Raw genomic sequence first — 20,789 nt, forward strand, 5'->3', positions numbered from 1 at the left:
TACGGACATACATGCATCCCTACGGGATAGCGGGTGTCAGCGGATGAACATCCCTTGACATCCCTGACATCATCCGTCTCCGCTATGGTCCAATTTTGCAGATGGAGGAAAATGCTATTTTTCTATCTGTCTGCAGAGCGGATCGGATAAACACGGACATACGCTCCATGTTCATCCGATCCCCCCATAGAGGAAAGCGGAGATCTGACAGGGCGGTCCCTGCACAGTGTGCAGGGGCCGCCCTGTCTTCCGTCGGCTCAGCGGGGATCAACGGAGCGATGTTCACGGGGCGGATCATCACGGATCCGTCCCCTGTGAAAGGAGCCTAAATGATATTGCAAAGTGCACAGTCTCTTTGATTTTAGTAAATCAATCCCACTAAACTTTGAATCAGGGGATCAGGGGTTATGACTTTGTAATTTGTTCAGTGAAGCCAGGGACAGCCAGACACTTTGCATTTCCAGAAACAGCTGAGCAATGACAGCCCCCTTACTCCCCTCAGTGCAGGTTTCATTTTCTATCCATAACATCATTCTCTAGTTCTCGTACCACTCTTATCCCTCCCACACCATCATAACCTCTGTTTGTCTTATTAGAATACTTTGCCCATCTTCCCTCTGGCTCTTACTCACTCTATCCTGAACTAAAACATTCTCATCTCACTCAGGGTAAAAAAAAAAATCCCCGTCCACCTTATTACCAATCAACTTCCTTCCCTCTATTGTTTCCACAAAGTTTGTGATAAGTGAGAGAGCTTTACAAACTTTCCTTAAAAATCATTCGTCTTTGCTGCACTGAGATTAACACTGCTGCCCGATGGAGCTCTGCGTTCTCTGGACCCTGGCCAACATATTTGTTTTCAGCGTTTCACAAGTGTACGGTAAGTCGCATTTTTTTAAAGCTAAATGCCTTTAATAGAGTTAGCAGGACGTGAGTGAGAATACTTTAGTGTTGTATTTCGCTTTTTGTTGACTTTGGACATAAATGCATTGTGAATGAATGTGAGAGTAGGTACTTATGTACACAAAACATGACTCCACACAGTGTGGATGCAGCATTGAGACCACCACCAGAGCTTCTACTTATATAGGAATTTATTAAGAGACTGTATCTTCAGCAGACATTCACACAGGTGGAAAGGGACTACCTCCTCGGTCACATATAAGTCTATTACTTGTGTGATCTGCTTTCCGGATGCATGGGAAAAAACGATCATAATAAGTGTGTGTCTGAATGCATGCCAAGGTACCTGGCACCAAGCTGTCAGTAGCAGATCCTTTAAGTCCTGTAGGTTGCGAGGTGGCACCTTCATGGATCGAACTTGTTTTTCTACCACATCCCACAGATGCTCAATTGGATTGAAATCTTGAGAATTTGAAGGCCAAACCAATACCTCAAACTTGTCGTTGTGTTCCTCAAAGTATTCTTGAATTTATCAGACCAGGCCACCTTCTTCTATTGCTTTGTGATCTAGTTCTGATGCTTACATGTAGGCACTTTAGGCTGTGGACACGGGTTAGCATGGGCACCCTGACCGCGGTCTGCGGCTATGCAGCCCCATACACAACAAACTGGGATGTACTGTGTTTTCTGACACCTTTCTATAGGCACCAGCATTAACTTTTTCAGCAATTTGAGCGACAGTAGCGCTACTATTGAATTGGTCTACACAGGCTAGCCTTCGCTCCCCACATGCATCAATGAGCCTTGGCCGCCTATGATCCTGTTGCCAGTTTGCCACTTTTCCTATCATGGACCACACTAGAGCAGGAACATCCCACACCAGCTGCAGCTTTGGAGTTGCTATGACCCAGTGGTCTAGCCATTACAATTCAGTTCTTGTTAAAGTCGCTCAAATCCTAACGCTTGCCGGTTTTTTTCTGCTTTCAACACATCAACTTCAGGGACAACGTGTTCACTTGCTGCCTAATAATCCTACCCACTTTCAGATGCCATTGTAACAAGATGATCAATATTATTCACTTTACACATCAGTGGTCATAAACATATGGCTGATTGGTGTGAAAATATATACTGTATGTATAAAATTTTATATTTTAGGGAGAGAAAGGGAGAAAGTCTGATTTATGTGCTTATACTGGTGCATTCCCGAACAAGCTGGCCATACAAGGTAAGATTTGTCTTGTTGAGTCCTGCAAGCTGAAAGAGAGAAATCTGCCAATTCCCCAAGCCATGATAAACAATGAAGATGGATGTATGGATTTGCAATGTTGACTATTGTATTCTGACAGCTACAACACCTGCAGTTGTTAGAACACCCAAACAGTTACTGCAGGCACTGTGCAGCAGAGAATTTTCCGCCCGGCTCCTTCAGCGTAAGACAGTTAAAAAAGCTGGATGGTGTCAACAAGATCACCCATGGAATAAATGTAATCCAATGCAGCAGGAATTGTACAAAATTCAATCCACTTATGGCCAGCTTTATACAGTGGAACCTTGGTTAACGAGTAACACGGTTAACAAGCGTTTTGAAAGACGAGCAACTTTTTTTTTTAAATTATGACTATTTGCGAATGTTGTCAAAACAAGCAAGTTAATGGGGTGTGCAGTACTGCATTTGGCCAGAGGTGCAGGGGTGCTAGGGATGCTCGGAACAGTTCGGAGCCGTTGAGAAATACTCGGAAACACTCGTGAATGGAGTATTTACGAGCCTTGCTGAGGCATTCTGAGTTCAGCTGAGCTGTCCCCGAGTATTTCCGAGGCTCTCTGGCACCTCCCCCCCACCTCGGGCCACATGCAGTATTGCATGTAATAAAAGTCAATGCGGAACAAATTCTCTTTATTTCCATTGACTTCTATGAGGAAACTTGCTTTGATATGCGAGTGCTTTGGATTACAAGCATTCTCTTGGAACGGATTAGGCTTGTAATGAAAGGTTCCACTGTACTCACAAACACACTACCCATCCATGGTGCACCTACATGCACAGACTTCTTCTTATGCACTGAATTTACTAAAGTGTGGTTTGCAGTGGGATTTATGCTCCAGCAACCAAATGTATCTGTCTAATTAAAAACTGTGCTTTTCATTTTTAAAGGTGCATACAATGTAGGAATAAATCTGCAACAAGTGCACATAACTACCAGAAACAGGAACTCTAAAAAGAAAACAACATTGTTAAGTGACCTTAAATATTATACAAACAGTCATCAGTCTCAAAGTACCTATTTTGATGTAATCAACTTTCACGCCCAAGGAATGTGTATAAATCATGCAGTCCCCATTAAGGGCCCATTTACATGCATTAGGATGCATTGGACAGCCCTGCAGATTGCAGTCTCTGCTGAAGGTTCTGCCAGTCTCATCGAGGTCCCAGCTGTGTATATCTGGGGTGCCTATTCCTCTGCAAATTCTTTGGGGGCTTATAGAGAGGTTTCATTGAGAATCCAGTCTGGAGACTTCACTGAAGAGACTGTCTGCCTGAGTCTAGAGGGAAACATCCAAGTCCCAGGGACACTTTGAGTCCAGGCCAGAGAAAGAAGGATCCTTGTGACTGTCATTATTATTATTATTATTATACAGGATTTATACATACAGTATCTCACAAAAATGAGTACACCCCTCACATTTTTTTTAATATTTTATTATATCTTTTCATGTGACAACTCTGAACAAATGACACTTTGCTACAATGTAAAGTAGTGAGTGTACAGCTTGTATAACAGTGTACATTTGCTGTCTCCTCAAAATAACTCAACACACAGCCATTAATGTCTAAACCACTGGCAACTAAGGTGAGTACATCCCTAAGTGAAAATGGCCAAATTGGGCAAAATTTGCCATTTTCCCTCCCTGGTGTCATGTGACTCATTAGTGTTATAAGGTCTCAGGTGTGAATGGGGAGCAGGTGTGTTCAATTTGGTGTTATCGCTCTCACTCTCTCATACTGGTCACTGGAAGTTTAACATGGCTCCTCATGGCAAAAAACTCTCTGAGGATCTGAAAAAGGGAATTGTCGCTCTACATAAAGATGGCCTAGGCTATAAGAAGATTGCCAATACCCTGAGCTGCAGCACGGTGGGCAAGACCATACAGCTGTTTAACAGGACAGGTTTCACTCAGAACAGACCTCGCCATGGTCAACCAAAGAAGTTGAGTGCACATGCCCAGCATGATATCCAGAGGTTGTCTTTGGGAAATAGACATATGTGTGCTGCCAGCATTGTTGCAGAGGTCAGCCTGTCAGTGCTCGGACCATATGTCACATGCTGCATCAAATTGGTCTGCATGGCTGTTGTCCCAGAAGGAACCTTTTTCATAAGATGATGTACAAGAAAGCCTGCAAATGGTTTTCTGAAGGCAAGCAGACTAAGGACACGGCTTACTGGAACCATGTCCTGTGGTCTGATGAGACCATGATAAACTTATTTGGTTCAGATGGTGTCAAGCATGTGTGGCAGCAACCAGGTGAGGAGTACAAAGACAAGTGTGTCTTGCCTAAAGTCAAGCATGGAGGTGGGGTAGTCATGGTCTGGGCCTGCATGAGTGCTGTCGGCACTGGGGAGCTACAGTTCATTGAGGGAACCATGAATGCCAACATGTACCCCATGACATACTGAAGCAGAGCATGATCCCCTCCCTTCGGAGACTGGGCTGCAGGGCAGTATTCCAACATTATAATGGCCCCAAACACACCTCCAAGATGACCACTGTCTTGCTAAAGAAGCTGAGGGTAAAGGTGATGGACTGGCCAAGCATGTCTCCAGAGCTAAACCCTATTGAGCATCTACGGGGCATCCTCAAATGGAAGGTGGAGGAGCACAAGGTCTCTAACATCCAACAGCTCCGTGATGTCATCATGGAGGAGTGGAAGAGGATTCCAGTGGCAACCTGTGAAGCTCTGGTGAATTCCATTTTAAAGAGGGTTAAGGCAGTGCTGGAAAATAATGGTGGTCACACAAAATATTGACACTTTGGGCCCAAATTGGAAATTTTCACTTAGAGGTGTACTTACTTTTGTTGCCAGCGGTTTAGACATTAATGGCTGTGTGTTGAGTTATTTTGAGGGGACAGAATATTTACACTATTATACAAGTTGTACACTCACTACAAAGTGTCAGTTCTTCAGTGTCTTCATGAAAAGATATAATAAAATATTTACAAAAATGTGAGGGGTGTACTCACTTTTGTGAGATACTGTAGCTCCCAACTGTCCCTGATTTGGAGGGGTTGTACCTGATTTGGAACAAACTCCCTCTGCCCCTCTTTCCTCCTAATTTTTGTCTGATATATGTAGTTGTATATAAAATGGACAATTTTTTTTCAATAATGTTTTCCATCCAATTTCTAAATTGCTGCATTTGTGAATGTCAAAAGCCAGTATAAAGCAACAGTTGTGGTAAAAAAAAAAAGCACTTGTGCAAAGTACTTGGGGGGTGTCTCTGCTGTGGGGCCAGATTGTCTCCGCCTGGCGCATGGGGGGCCTCCCGTGATTGGCTCACGTGGGGCTCATTAGATGGCATCATCGGTGCCAGATAGAGCCTCCCTTCTGGGGGGTTCTGTCCGTGGACTGGTGGAGCCACATGTGTGTGCCGGTGGGCTTGGAACTTATGGTGCCTCCCCGGAAGATGTCGGGCAACTCCTTGCGCTCAAGGCTCGGTTGGTCCCAGAGCCAGCTCTGCTTATGTGCGGTAAAACCCCGAGCCGCACGCGTGCACAGGCATCCAGCACCATATTTTGTTGCCTAGGCAGGCTGTGTCCACAGCACATTGCCTTGGAGGACACCATTGGGACATCAGTAGAAACCACTTCTATTGACCAACACGTAATTACCATTTCCATCTTGGATGTAGGGCCCCATAGTCCTCATATATAGTATATTGATTTTGTGATTCATAAAACACACCAATGCTCATGATGAAGAACCCTATTAGTGTCAATAGCCCCACCCACACCTGAGCATTTCATCATTTGAAGAAGTGCAAAGGGTTTTTTTTGGGCAGAATCTTATGTTTTTGGTCTCTTAGGGGTCACTCAGAGGGATGATCAGTCCCATCTTCTGAAAAAAATAAGTTGGTTTTGTGTTGCAGTTTGGGCACTCGGGCTCAAAAAGGTTTGCCATCACTGCCGTAGACTGTTTCAGAGCTAGAGGAGTGAATGTTGCTGTTTGCCTGGCTGCCGTTACACTTGTGGGAAAGAACCTGGGAAATCAGCGGCCCTTGTAAGGGTTAGCGCTACATGTGTATTCACAAAATGATCATCAATTTACCATTTCTACCCTTTGCTATTGTCAGCTAACAAGCGACATTAGGATCAGATTTGTGATGTGTTTGTGCACATTGGTTAAGGTGCTACATCATAAATTACATGCACAGTGTACAACAAGCAATGTGGTTAGACTCTGGTGCCTATTTGTGCCTATATTTAGACATGGTGGTACAATAACAGGAAGTGAATATTTCTTAAAATGTAGATTGTTGGTTTAAAGTTTAGCTGACTAAATATATACTTTTGCTACCTAAATACAAAGAAATGGTAATTCACTCAAAGTAAATGTTTGCCACAGTGGGTACCCAGGGCGATTTTTAGTGGTACCCAGAGGACCGATAGTCACAGTCGCATTTTTATTATTTATCAATTTTTTTACTAGTAATGGCGGCGATCTGCAATTTTTAGCAGGACTGCGACATTGCGGCAGACAGATCGGACACTTTTTTGGGACCAGTGATATTTATACAGCGATCAGAGCTAAAAATAGCCATGCTTCATCTGGTGGGGACACGCTCTTCCTCTGCCCAGGGTCCTCGGCTCTTGATTGGATAGATTGATAGCAGCGCAGCCATTGGCTCCCGCTGCTGTAAATCAAATCCAATCACGCAGGTGCCAGGGGGTGGGGCTGAGTCATACATTCAGGGCTTATGGACGCCGAATGATGGACTCGGGAGCGCGCCCACAAAGTAACCCCCCGGGAAAGCGATTCTCCTAGGGGGTTATCTGATGTGGCGAGGAGCTTAGAGAGCCACAAAAGGACCCCAGAAGGTGGTGTTCAGGGCCACTCTGTGCAAAACGAGCTGCACAGTTGAGGTAAGTATGACATGTTTGTTTTTTGTTTTTTTTAATAAACAAAGCTTTACAATCACAGATAACAGATTTCCACCATAGTTTATTCAGAAAGGCAGAGTTTCCCAATTTTCTAATTAGAGCATTCAGAGATTCAACTTAAAGCGGGGATCCACTCTAAAATAAAAAATGACATTAAAATTCTACAATAAATATATAAAAATACATTTATATAGTTAGTAAGGTTGAATAGACATCCAGTTCAACCTGAGTGTCTACAATTGTCCCTTGCACACTCACATTGGTCCCCACCCTCAAGAAGCCCACAATCCCCACTCATACACTAGGGCCAATTTTGGACAGAAGCCAATTAACTCCAGGCAGGTAGTGTTGTGGTTGGGATTTGAACCAGTGAGCTGTTTTACTGCTAGGTGAGAGTGCTAACCACTACACCACTGTGCTGCCCAAACTTTTTATTTTCTGCTCCTTCCTATTCTGCGGCGCTTGTCTGTAACTTCCTCCTCTTCAGCGAGCTGCCCCATTGTATTCTGGGACATGTGTGTGTCCCAGAAAACAACAGGACCATTCACAAAGTGTCGCACGACTCACGCATGCGCAGTAGGAAACAGGCAGTGAAACTGCAACTGCAAGGTTCCACTGCTTGTTTCCCTTAGTCGAATGGCGGCGCCGGCACCCGATCCGATGGACGGATCAGTCTCAGGGGGGCCGACATCACGAGCTCGCTGGACAGGTAAGTGCCCTTATTAAAAGTCAGCAGCTACACTGTTTGTAGTTGCTGACTTTAAATAAATAAATAAAAGGCTGTTGTTACACCACTTTAATGATTTTTAAATATAGTTTTAATGAAAATAAAAATGGTGCAAGACATACACAGAAATAGATTGTCAGCAGAAGCAACAATAAATTTAAAAGGTTTAAACACTCTCATCTTACTATCAGAACTCCTAAAAGTTACTGAGAGTTAAGGCCCGTGCACGTGATAAAAAAACAGGAGTAACATTTTGTACGACAAACAATCGGCCGATTATCTGATCGTAGTACAAAATCTGAAGGTACATGCTATAAAATATTTATTGCAAGTGAAGACGACATCCGATTTTCTAGCAGCAAGGCAGGTGTCCACACTGGGCAGAAGTCGTCAGATGGCTCCAGTTAGCAGGTAGACAGCTGGAACTGGCAACAGCAGGCAGAGAAGTAGAGTCAGACTAGCCGGGTCATACACAGATAGGATATATCGGGCACAGACAGGAGCATGGTCAGGTTAAAAGCCAGGTCTGGAACCGATCAGAGAAGCAGGAGCCAATGGAGCAGGCAGAAGTGGAGGTCAGGGGACAAGCTGAGGTCAGTGCAGGCAGAGTTCAGAGAGGGGTCAAGACAAGCTGGGTCAGCAACTGGAATCAGGATACAAATTCACAGGTTACACAGGAGGCTGAAGACAAAGCAGCACTGATCCTAAGCACTTTCTGAATTTAAATAGCCCGTTTGGAGCCAACATTTGTCACAAATGTACATGAGCGTGGGCGTGCACAGGAATGTGCAAGTGTACATGTTCTTGCACGAGTATGCATATGCGCATGCATGAAAGGGAACATGTAATAGCTTGTGCAAAACAGAAGTATGTCCAGAGGAATCTTCTCTTCTATTGGCAAGCCTTTCTTTACAGGTGCTCCACCCAATCAAACGGTCTGAAAGGGTGCTTTAGGTCTGCTGGAGTATCTTTGAATGCCCAGCAGAAACACCCTTAATTTTCCAACTACTATGGGTAAATTTGTATTCCTATTGCACAATGCTTCTTACTCTGAGAACCAGCTAATATTACCAGAATAAAATTAGGAGTTGTTAGAGACAAAATGTGATATACAGTATCTCACAAAAAAAACACCCCTCGAATTTGTATAAATATTTTATTATATCTTTTAATGTGACAACACTGAAGAAATTACACTTTGCTACAATGTGAAGTAGTGAGTGTACAGCTTGTATAACAGAGTACATTTTCTGTCCCCTCAAATTAACTCAACACACAGCCATTAATGTCTAAACTGCTGGCAACAAAAGTGAGTACACCCCTAAGTGAAAATGTCCAAATTGGGCCCAAAGTGTATATTTTTTGTGTGGCTACTATTATTTTACAGCACTGCCTTAACCCTCTTGGGCATGGAGTTCACCGGAGCTTCACAGGTTGCCACTGGAGTCCTCTTCCACTCCTCCATGACAGAGCTGGTGGATGTTAGAGACCTTGCGCTCCTCCATCTTCCATTTGAGGATGCCCCACAGATGCACTATAGGGTTTAGGTCTGGAGACATGCTTGGCCACTCCCTCACCTTTACCCTCAGCTTCTTTAGCAAGGCAGTGGTCATCTTGGAGGTGTGTTTGGGGTCGTTATCATGTCGGAATACTGCCCTGAGGCCCAATCTCCGAAGGGTGGGGGATCATGCTCTGCTTCAGTATGTCACAGTACATGTTGGCAATCAAGGTTCCCTCAATAAACTGTAGCTCCCCACTCATGCAGCCCCAGACCATGACACTTCCACCACCATGCTTGAACGTAGGCAAGACACACTTGTCTTTGTACTCCTCACCTGGTTGGGGCCACACACGCAGCACCATCTGAACCAAATAAGTTTATCTTGGTCTCATAAGACCACAGAACATGGTTGCAGTAATTCAAGTCCTTAATCTGCTTGTCTTCAGCAAACTGTTTGCAAGTTTGTGTATCATCTTTAGAAGAGGCTTTCTTCTGGGGAGATGGCCATGCAGACCAATTTGATGCAGTGTACGGTGTATGGTCTGAGCACTGACAGGCTGACCCCCCCCCCCCCACCCCATCAACCTCTGCAGCAATGCTGGCAGCACTCATGCGTCCATTTTCCAAAGACAACCTCTGGATATGATGCTGAGCAGGTGCACTCAACTTCTTTGGTTGACCATGGGGAGGCCTGTTCTGAATAAAACCTGTCCTGTTAAACCGCTGTAAGGTCTTGGCCACAGTGCTGTAGCTCAGTTTCAGGGTCTTGGCAATCTTCTTATAGCCTAAGCCATCTTCATGTAGACTCTAGAGCAACAATTCTTTTTTTAAGATCCTCAAAGAGTTCTTTGCCATGAGGTGCCATGTTGAACTTCCAGTGAGAGAGTGAGAGCTATAAAACAAAATTTAACACACCTGCTCCCCATTCACACCTGAGACCTTGTAACACTAACGAGTCACATGACACCGGGGAGGAAAAATGGCTAATTGGGCCCAATTTGAACGCTTTCACTTGGGGGTGCACTGACTTTTGTTGCCAGCAGTTTAGCCACTTGCTTACTGGGCACTTAAACCCCCCTCCTGCCCAGAGCAATTTTCAGCTTTCAGCGCTGATGCACTTTGAATGACAATTGCGCGGGCATACAACACTGTACCCAAATGAAATTTTTACCATTTTTTTCCCACAAATAGAGCTTTCTTTTGGTGGTATTTAATTACATCTGGGAGATTTATTTTTTGCTAAACAAACAAAAAAAGATGCAAAATAAAAAAATCATGTTTAATAGTTTGTTATAAAATTTTGCAAACAGGTCATTTTTCTCCTTCATTGAAGTGCGCTGATGAGGCGGCACTGATAGGCTGCACTGGTGGGCACTGATAGGCTGCACTGGTGGGCACTGATAGGCATAGTTAAGGTGGCACCAATAGGCATAGTTAAGGTGGCACCGATAGGCACAGATAAGGTAGTACTGATGGGCACAGATAAGGCGGCACTGATGGGCACAGATGGGCACAGATAAGATGGCATGGATGGGTGGCACGAATGGGTGGCACAGATGGGTGGCACTAAGGGGCACTGATAGGTACCACTGATAGATGGGACTGATGGGCACTGATAGGTGGCACTGATAGGTGGCTCTGATAGGTGGCACTGCTGGGCACTGATGGGCGGCACTGATGGGCACTGGTAGATGACACTGATGGGCACGGATATGTGGCACTGGAGTGCAGCACCGTTGTTGAGGCAGATTGCGGGCACTGATGGGTGGCACTGTGGGCACTGATGGGTGGCACTGTGGGCACTGCTGGGTGGCACTGATGGGGGGCACTTATTTATTGATGGGTGGCACTGGCAGGGGGCAGGTGGGCACTGGCAGGGCTGGCCGTGATCGGGACTGTCAGCGCGAGGAGGAATAATAGCCTATTACCGGCTCTGTTGTATCACATGATCAGCTGTCATTGGCTGACAGCTGATCACGTGGTAAGGGGTCGGGATCGACCCCTTGCTCGGATCCGTGATCAGGCGAGTCTCATAGACTCACCGATCACAGAGCGCGCCGGCCCCTCAGGGGGCGCGCAGGCCGCTCGTGCACGGGACGACATCAATAGACGTAGTCCCGGCAAAGGAGGTCCGCGCTGTAGCCGTCATTTAGCTATAGCGTGGATCTCAACTGGTTAGACATTAATGGCTGTGTGTTGAGTTATTTTGAGGGGACAGCAAATGTACACTGTTATACAAGCTGTACACTCACTACTTTACATTGTAGCAAAGTGTAATTTCTTCAGTGTTGTCACATGAAAGGACAGAATAAAATATTTACAAAAATGTGAGGGGTCACAGGTGTACTCACTTTTGTGAGATACTGTATATCTGATGTGTATTTCTCATAGGAGGTGTCCTATTAGTCTTCTGAACCGTGTAATATAGTCACGTTTGGAGTCTTAATGGTATCTTTTTCTATTTTAATGAGGAACTTTGGGAATTTGTACAAATAATGTAAAAGTCAGCAGGTATCAATACTGTAACTGCTGACGTTTAATAAACTTGCACTCTGTCCTGGTTCACACTATGAATTGCACAGGAACTGCACTGCATTCCTGAACAAATTCACAAGTGATTTAGTGTGGTGCAATTTGAGTCCATTCATTCCGCACCAAAGTTATGCATGCAGCAGTTTTGGGAACACATTGCAACCGGATAGCATGGTCATTTTGTACCATGTGCTACAGTGCAGGCAACCAAACTGCATTTGTGACCTGTGTTTGGGGTGACGTTAAGATTGCCCTGACACCTGTTGCAGATCGCAAGGGCAGTGCAATGTGAATGCAGTGCGGGAAACACACACGAGTTGTGGGGTCTCCTTTACCACATTCTAGTGTGAACCAAAGCTTACAGTCCAGGGATCCATCGCTGTCATCTCCTGGACCAGTTCTTTGCCAGTCTTTGAGTCTCCAGCACCACCATCTTGCTTGTGAAAAGCCGGCTGTGACTTCCTGTGGCTTCACAGCCAGCTCCCAACTGCTTATGAACGAGTCGCACTGAACTGTCTGAATGGACCCACAGCCTCCTGCCATATTGAACCCATCGCCTCCTGGCACATACAACCCATAGCCTCCTGGGAAATGTGTCATGTCCCAGAAGGTGGCTGGTGGAAGGAGGGTGGCTAGGCGAGCTGAGTGGAAGTGGAAGCAGGTACCTGCCAGAAATAGGTACCTGCCGGAAAAAATAAATTAAATCCAGAAATGGTTGAGGAAGGGTGGAGGGTGCTTTAAATGTAACTATTTTTTAAGGTAACTTCATACAGTAAGATTTAGGGGGTATGTTTGACTGGAAATCAGCTGTAGGTCAGTATAGATCAACACCCCAACCTCACAGATTCCTGAGCTGCATACAAGATCACAGGACCTCATCAGACCCTAGGCTAGTTAAAGTGGAACTCCAGAAAAAACTATTTGTAGACTTTTGCCTGGTCCAAATAAGTTACCTCTAATGCTGCTAATGTTGAGTCTGGATTTACTGGATATGATACAAGATTTAGTTTCGGATTAAGGATGAAAAAAATATATCAAATGGACTTAAATTTACATTTTATTATTAGGTGCACTTTGTTAAAGAGGAAGTAAACCCTGATGAGTTTACTTCCTCTTTCATTCCCTGCAAAGGTAAAGCATAATGGACTACTATGCATCGCATAGTAGCCCATTATGTGTCACTTACCTGACACAGGAGCCAGCGATATCACCGCTGTCCCCTGTAGCCAGGAGCATCCATCTTCTCGGTGGGTCTCGCTGCTCCACCGCTGTCATTCCACCGCTGTCATTCGGCGAAGCCGTGATGACGTCGCGGCATATCACCATTGACAGTAGCATGCGCCGTAGACAGCGGTGCCTGTCTTTCTGCAAATATCTTCTAAACTGTGTATTTGTATTTACTGTGTATCTTTTGAGCACTTTTGAACTCCTGCTTGTAGGTAATTTAATTAACTCTGTCACGCTGACTGCCTCCCAGCCCTCTAAAAACTGGGAGATAGATATAGGCATTAGGGTCATGTCACCGCTGTGATTGCCTGTCACAGCAGTCACATGATCAGATAGCTCCCAATCACAAGTATGCATCAGGAGCTTACCGATCCCCACAGGCTACCATGCTGAGAGCATGCAGGGAACATACTCTCAGTGTGGTAGGTTGTTTTAACAAGGCCGCTTGTATGCGGTTGCCCGGCGTTAAGGCCCACCCGCTGAGTGACCGCATATATGCATGTGGGTGGCACCAAAAGATTAAGCATGGAACAATTGTTTTTCACAAATCCTAGTTTTATTCATTGCAGATACAACTGTCATCTGTGATCTTCTTGCGCTACGGGTGAGACTGCCAACTTTAGTACAGTGAAGGATTGTGTTGTTCATCTCCATTCATTCATAAAGCATCTTGAATACTGTTCACAGGGTACAAGACATTCTGTGATTGGACAGGGGGAGGTCCTGTCATTTGCCCATCCCTCCTCTTACCTCCTTTCCACTTTTCCCTTCACAGAACACTTTGTACTCTATGAACAGAATACAAAAAGTTTTATGAATGGATGAGGGTAGAGGAAAGGGAGAGTAAATGACACAATCCTTCACTGTACTATAGCTGGAACTGTCAGCCACAGCACAAGAAGATCATAGTCTACAGATGTACCGAACCCAGCAGCCATTAGGACCTAATATACTGTAAATAGCATTACAGGTACAGTGCCTTGAAAAATTATTTATACCCCTTGAAATTTTCTACATTTTTTCATGTTACAACCAAAACTGTAATAGTATTTTATTGGGGTTTTATGTGATAGACCAACACAAAGTGGCACATAATTGTGAAGTGGAAGGAAAATGATAAACGATTTTCAAAATTTTACAAATAAATATCTGAAAAGTGTGGTGTGCATTTGTATTCGGCCCCCTTTACTCTGATACCCCTAACTAAAATCTAGTGGGACCAATTGTCTTCAGAAGTCAACTAATTAGTAAATAGAGTCCACCTGTTAGTGAACAAACAACATCATGAAGGCCAAAGAATACACCAGACAGGTCAGGGATATAGTTGTGAAGTTTAAAGCAGGGTTAGGGTATAAAAAAATATCCCAAGCTTTGAACATCTCACGGAGCACTGGTCACTCCATAATCAAAAAATGAAAAAAGTAAGGTGCCACTGCAAACCTATCAAGACATAGCCGTCCACCTAAAATGGCAGGCTGGGCAAAGAGAACATTAATCAGAGAAGCAGCCAAGAGGCCCATGGTAACTCTGGAGGAGCTGCAGAGATCTACAGCTCAGGTGGGAGAATCTGTCCACAGGACTTCTATTAGTCGTGCACTCCACAAATCTGGCCTTTATCGAAGAGTGCCAAGAAGAAAGCCATAGTTGAAAGAAAGCCATAAGAAGTCCCGTTTGCAGTTTACGAGAAGCCATGTGGGGACACAGCAAACATGTGGAAGAAGCTATGTGTGGCGGAAGACTAACACTGCACACCATCCCCACCGTGAAACGTGGCAGCATCAGGATGTGGAGATGCTTTTCTTCAGCAGGGACAGGGAAGCTGGTCAGAGTTGATGGGAAGATGGATGGAGCCAAATACAGGGCAGTCTTAGAAAAAAAAACTGTTAGCATCTGCAAAAGACTTGAGACTGTAGCGAAGGTTTACCTTCCAGCAGGACAACAACCCTAAACATACAGCAAGAGCTACAATGGAATGGTTTAGATAAAAGCACATTTATGTGTTAGAATGGCCCAGTCAAAGTCCAGACCTAAATCCAATTGAGAATCTGTGGCAAGACTTAAAAATTGCTCTTTACAGACGCTCTCTATCCCAGTGGTATATTTAGGTTATGTGCTGCCCTAGGCCTGACTAAACTCGTGCACCCCCTAATTTAAACATGATCCATCCCTTCCTGTCAAGGCCACACCCCCTCCTGTTTAAGATCCCCACTGCCCGTGCAGCCCCATCAGTGCAGCCTTATCAGTGCAGCCCACAACAGAGTATAATGGCACCTGGAAGGGGGTCTCTCTCTAACAATGTCCATTAGAAAGTCTCTGTTAGAGAGAGACCCCCCTCCAAGACCCATTAGAGACTGAAAAGGTGTAAAATGGGACCTGGAGGGGGTCCCTTCCTAACAGAGTGTACAGTGAACACCTTCATTCACTCTGGTCCTCATGAGACCCCCTCCTTGTACCATGACTCTCACCCCTGCTTCAACCTCTCACAAAGTGGCTTGGCTTTTTCTCGTGCGGAGGCTCCCTGGAAAATGCCATCCTAGGCCAAAATACAGCACTGCTCTATCCAATCTGACGAGCTTAAGCTATTTTGGACAGATGAATGAGCAGAAATGTCACTCTCTAGATGTGCAAAGCTGGTAGAGACATCCCCAAAAAGACTTGCAGCTGTAATTGCAGCGAAAGGGCGAAAGGTGGTTCTACAAAGTATTGACAGAGGGGGTGGCTAAATACAAATGCACACCATACTTTTCACATATTTATTTGTAAAAAATGTATAATTTTCCTTCTACTTCACAATTATGTGCCATCACATGAAATCCCAACAAAATACATTTACATTTTTGGTTTTAATATGACAAAATGCAGAAAATATCAAGGGGTATGAATACTTTTTTTAAGGCACTGGAACTTATTTGGACGAAGGAAAAGTCTGAAAACAGTTTGTTCCTAAAGTTCCACTTTAAGGTTTATGTCTCTGCATTTCTTCTAAGCTTTTTTTTTCCCGTCAGGTGTGCTTAAATACAGACAACATTTGAGGGTTTTTTAAACTTAGGCCTCTTGCACACTGCAGCTTGAAAAAGATCAGTAAGGGTCCTTTCACACGGGGCGGATCAGTTCTGATCCGCCCCGTGGATGTCCGTTTGCTCAGCGGGGATCACTCCGCCGATCCCCGCTGAGCAGGGAGATGACAGCTCCGTCTCTGCACACTGCGCAGGGACGGATCTGTCACAGCGCCGCTCTCCCCTATGGGAGATCGGATGACGACGGACCGCAGTGCCCGTCGTCATCCGATCCGATCCGCAGACGGATGGAAAAATAGCTTTTTCCTCCGTTACACTTTTTCAGATCGGAGCGGGTCGGATGTCAGCGGACATGTCACCGCTGACATCCGACGCTCCATAGACCTCTATGGAGCACCCGTTCAGGTCCGCCTAAAAAACTGACAGGCGGGCCTGAACGGGACATCGGTGTGAAAGAGGCCTAAAGCTTTTTTTTTTTTTTACTGAGCTAAAATACAGCCCATTAATTGCAATATGCCTATGCGCACAGGTTGGGGTAAACAAGCGCCGTGTATTCTTCAGTAAAAAAAAATAGAAAAATATGCATTTTTGGTCCGTAATTTACGCTTTGTGTGCGCAAATGGGTACAAATGTCCATTTACATATTGTGCAGAACAAAAATGCGAGAATACATTTTTACACGTGTACGCAAATTTGCGCACACGCATATGCATGAAAATGCGCTCAAATACATACCAAAAAAAAAAAACATCTGAAAAAGGCAGATGCTCAAACAGGAGTATCATGTGCAAGAGGCCTTAGCCCTTGTACACACGGTCGGAGAATCCGTCGGAATGTGTCCTATCGGACCGTGTCGTCGGATAATCCGACTGTGTGTGGTATGCATCGGACTGATTCCATCGGACCCAATTTTCCAACATGTTGGAAATATTTCCCGACCAACTGGGCTGGTCGGACATACTCCAATCATGTGTAGAGAATTTTGATCGGACCAAGTGCCACGCATGCTCAGATCAAATTCCTACATCAAAGCTATTGGCTACTAGCCTGAATGTAGTCCCATCGTAACGAAATTACGTCATCACGTTCTGAAAGATCGGATTTTTCGCCAACTTTGTCCGACTGTGTGTATGCAACAGTTTCGGACAAGATCCGACGGACAAAATCCGACGGGCAAAATGCGACGGATTTGGTTGTGGAAATCTCCGACCGTGTGTACAAGGGCTTAGGGTGGCAGGGTGGTCAGCACACCTTCTTCATTCTCTCCACACAATTTGGGGTTTGTCAGACCTCACCATCACCACATGGAGTTTTCCTGAATCCCGCTACCAGACCAGCTCTGGTAATACCATTCTGCAGCTGGGCCGCTTGGTCGGAGCCAGTTCTTGAATGGAGACCTAAGCCAGTAAAAGGAAACCAAATAAAATTAGGATGACATTTGCATACCTCCCAACTTTTGAACTTCAGAATGAGGGACACTTGAGAGAGGAAGTGTCCCTACACACGCAGCGGCAAAAAACAGGTGTGGCCAAATAATTAAGAATGAGAGGGGCTTATGGGATGTAGTTAAACCAAACGCGGGCTTCCTGCTTTGATTTCTCTGCCACAAGCAAGAGTCTCACGGACACAAACCCCAGTACAATCATTTAAAAAAAAGAATAAAAAGCCTCCATTACAATATTTTTTTTTTTTTTTTTTGCACACACTGTTGAAAAGTGTGTTGCACAAAGTGTGGAAGGATTCAGTAGTGCGTTATGTACAGAGTGCGAAGTTCAGGAATGTGCTATGTACAGACTGCGAGGTTCATTAATGCGTTATATACAGAGTGCGAGGTTCAGGAGTGCGTTATGTACATACAGTCCCTTGTTACCTTATGCATACAGGAACTTCTAATTTCCTTGCAACTCAGGATTTTCTGGAAGTTGTAGTTCCCCTGTCATTATGGTCATGCTGGCAGTTGTAGTTCCTAGTCACCCTGACCACCTTGGGGGATGTAGTCTCCATGTCAGTCAAGCATTGCTGGCAGTTGTAGTCCCCCTGTCACTCAAGCCATGCTGAAAGTTGTAGTCCCCCTGTCACTCAGGCCATGCTGAAAGTTGTAGTCCCCCTGTCACTCAGGCCATGCTGAAAGTTGTAGTCCCCCTGTCACTCAGTAAATGCTGAAAGTTGTAGTCCCCTGTCACTAAAGCCATGTTGGCAGTTTTAGCCACTCACCTCTGCAGCTCTCTATCGACCTCCCCAGTCTTGGTGACGATGGGCTCCCTCACAGCGTTTTCCACTGCCCACACCTGTAGTTCATGGCCTGCAGGGAGGGGCAGGGTGCCACTCTCTAGTGGCTTAAGTCAGGAGGAGGTGCTGGGTACCGCTCTGTGGTGGGTGGAGTCAGGAGAAGGGGCAGGGTGCTGGTCTCTGGAGGCTGGAGTCTGGTGGAGGAGCAGGGCGGTGCTGGTGTGGTAGACGGTGTCAGGGTGGGGCAGGGTGGAGCTCTGTTTGTGGGGCGGAGTCAGGAGGCTGAAAGCGAATATCGGCCCACCCATCCCCGACATCAGAGACTGAATCTGACAGCTGCACTTTCCCTCATTGCAGCCTTACCCCTGACAGCTCCCACCAATCCCTGCGTTGCCCACCAATTGCTGGATGTGCAGATCTTACAGCATACTGCTGCAGGTCCTGCTCTGCATGGAGTAATGTGGAACAAAGCCCCTGTACTCCGGGACTGTGGGACAAAGGTGTCAATGCGGGAAAGTCCCACACAATCCGGGACTGTTGGGAGGTATGCATTTGCAAAATTAAATAGTACAATGCCCTGAATGCACCACATGGCATTTTCTATATGGCTACGATTCTCTCTTTTATATCAAACAAGCTGTGAAGAACCATGCAGCCTTAATAACTTTTTGCCATGGAAGATGCACCAAGTTTATGGGCGTTCACAGCTAAAGTATGACAAATATAGTGCTTAACCACCTCTACATGCTCATAGAAGCTTTTGTCTGCTTAGTGCAAATTAGGAAATAAATAATGTATCTGGGTTTTGTTGAACACAAATATTGTAACTAAGGTCTAAGCTAAACACAAGCTTATTTAAAGGTAGATTTCATCTAGGAGTAATATTACATTTATGGTTGGTATCAGGGTCAGGCTGGTGCAGAGGCAGGGGAGGGACCTGCCTTGGATTTTGCAATGAGGATGGGGGCTGAGGACTCACCAATCCCATAGATTGCTTTGGGAAAATGTCTCTCTAAAGGAAGTCTTCAGGACGTAGCTGTCAGTTGGACAGCTGATTCCTGTTCTGTGTATCAGGAGCAACAAGAGCAGCTCCTACATATTTTATACTGACCTCATTCATAAACACATCCTAAAAACATTCTGATGTATTGCTGTCTGTGCTTATGTGTAAATCGGAGAATTTTCCATTGATCTGCACATAAAATCCAACTTGCATTACTCATGCATTGGAGTCAACACCCTACTGCATGGGTTAAATGCTCCTTTGGCTGGGGGAAAAGAAATAGGTACAAATACTTACCGTATTCCTCTCCTGTGCTGTTCGATGCGCTGGAATGTGGAAGGGCCCTTTCCAACTTCCCCTACAATGCAGGACTATTAGACCTGCATTGTACAAGATGACGTCAGAGAGCCTTCACCAGCCAATTAGCAAAGCGGCTTGGGGGACCAGACACATAGAGAGAGCCTGTAAGAGTAAGCAATAGGGTAAGTATTTTTACCTATTGCTTTCCCCCCTAGCCGAGCATTTAACCCATGCACTGTGGGGTGGACCCCTCTCTATTGGTTAAAGTGATTGTAAAGGTAAACTTTTTTTTGTTAAATAATAAACATGTAGCAAAGGGAAGACACATACAAGAGAGGTACAGCAGCTGTACACCCCAAAACAATTCGTGTAACATGGGAAAGTTCCCCGAGAGGGCTTTAAAACAGCAATACAGACAATTCAGAAAGGAATTGTATGAAAGTATTTTATTGGAAACATGCAGGGTCAATGGCATGTTGCCTTATCAAACAGTATAATCTGGTTAAGGGATAACAAACATTTCTCATTTACAGAAAGTAAACACAAAGATACAGCATTACATATCATTATCATTGAAGTATTTTGACCCATATGGTCTTCTTCAGGGGGTTGGTTTGCTATAAAGCGATATATTTAGTATCTCAAAAGAAGGAGGTATTCCAACATGTATTCAATTTCATATATACAAGGTATAGTTACCACTGAAAGGTGAAAAGAGATCTCCTGACCAGAAATTTAAAACTGTTGGCTAATCCCCGAGGGTCCATACCCATTTGTGGACCAGCCTAAGGTTATTTATAGGGCTTCCTGAATTCCACTAATAAACTGCAGGTGCCGACCACTCCCCCCACCTACAACTGAGGAAACCCTCAGAGGGTAAGGGAGGCCAACACCTGCAGTAAATTCTCAATGATATCATTGCATCAAAAGGGGATTCCAAAAAGTCCTAACATATTACACAATGGTAAATGGATTCCAATTGTTTATTATAAATATATGCCTCCTTTATGATTATCTTATTATGTTTACAACATTAGATGCCAGATTCCATATGTTTATTGGGTATTAAGATGTTCATATATTATTGTAGTAATTCATTTGTATTAATTTGATAGAGTGTGTATATGTTGTTCTGGCAATTGTGTGGTGTTGTGTGAAAAAAGGGTATGATATGAGTGGGTGTTGTGGGAA

At 44.8% G+C, this 20,789-nt stretch overlaps 1 protein-coding gene across 2 annotated transcripts in view; it reads left to right on the plus strand.

Moving 5' to 3' along the window:
- Positions 1 to 523: 523 nt before the first annotated feature.
- The window catches only part of LOC143961064 (intercellular adhesion molecule 5-like), an 89,810-nt gene continuing 69,544 nt past the window's right edge, over positions 524 to 20,789 (plus strand). Inside the window, exon 1 of one of the 2 annotated variants that reach the window (XM_077470206.1) lies at positions 524 to 880. In XM_077470206.1, the coding sequence (XP_077326332.1) occupies positions 817 to 880 (64 nt within the window). In that variant the 5' untranslated portion in view covers positions 524 to 816. The remainder of the gene's footprint in view (positions 881 to 20,789) is intronic. The other variant, XM_077470205.1, reaches the window with a different exon arrangement.

This window comes from Lithobates pipiens, unplaced genomic scaffold, assembly GCF_037356315.1.
Source record: "Lithobates pipiens isolate NorthernLeopardFrog02 unplaced genomic scaffold, aLitPip1_a1.2 Scaffold_8, whole genome shotgun sequence".
Classification (NCBI taxonomy): Eukaryota; Metazoa; Chordata; class Amphibia; order Anura; family Ranidae; genus Lithobates; species Lithobates pipiens.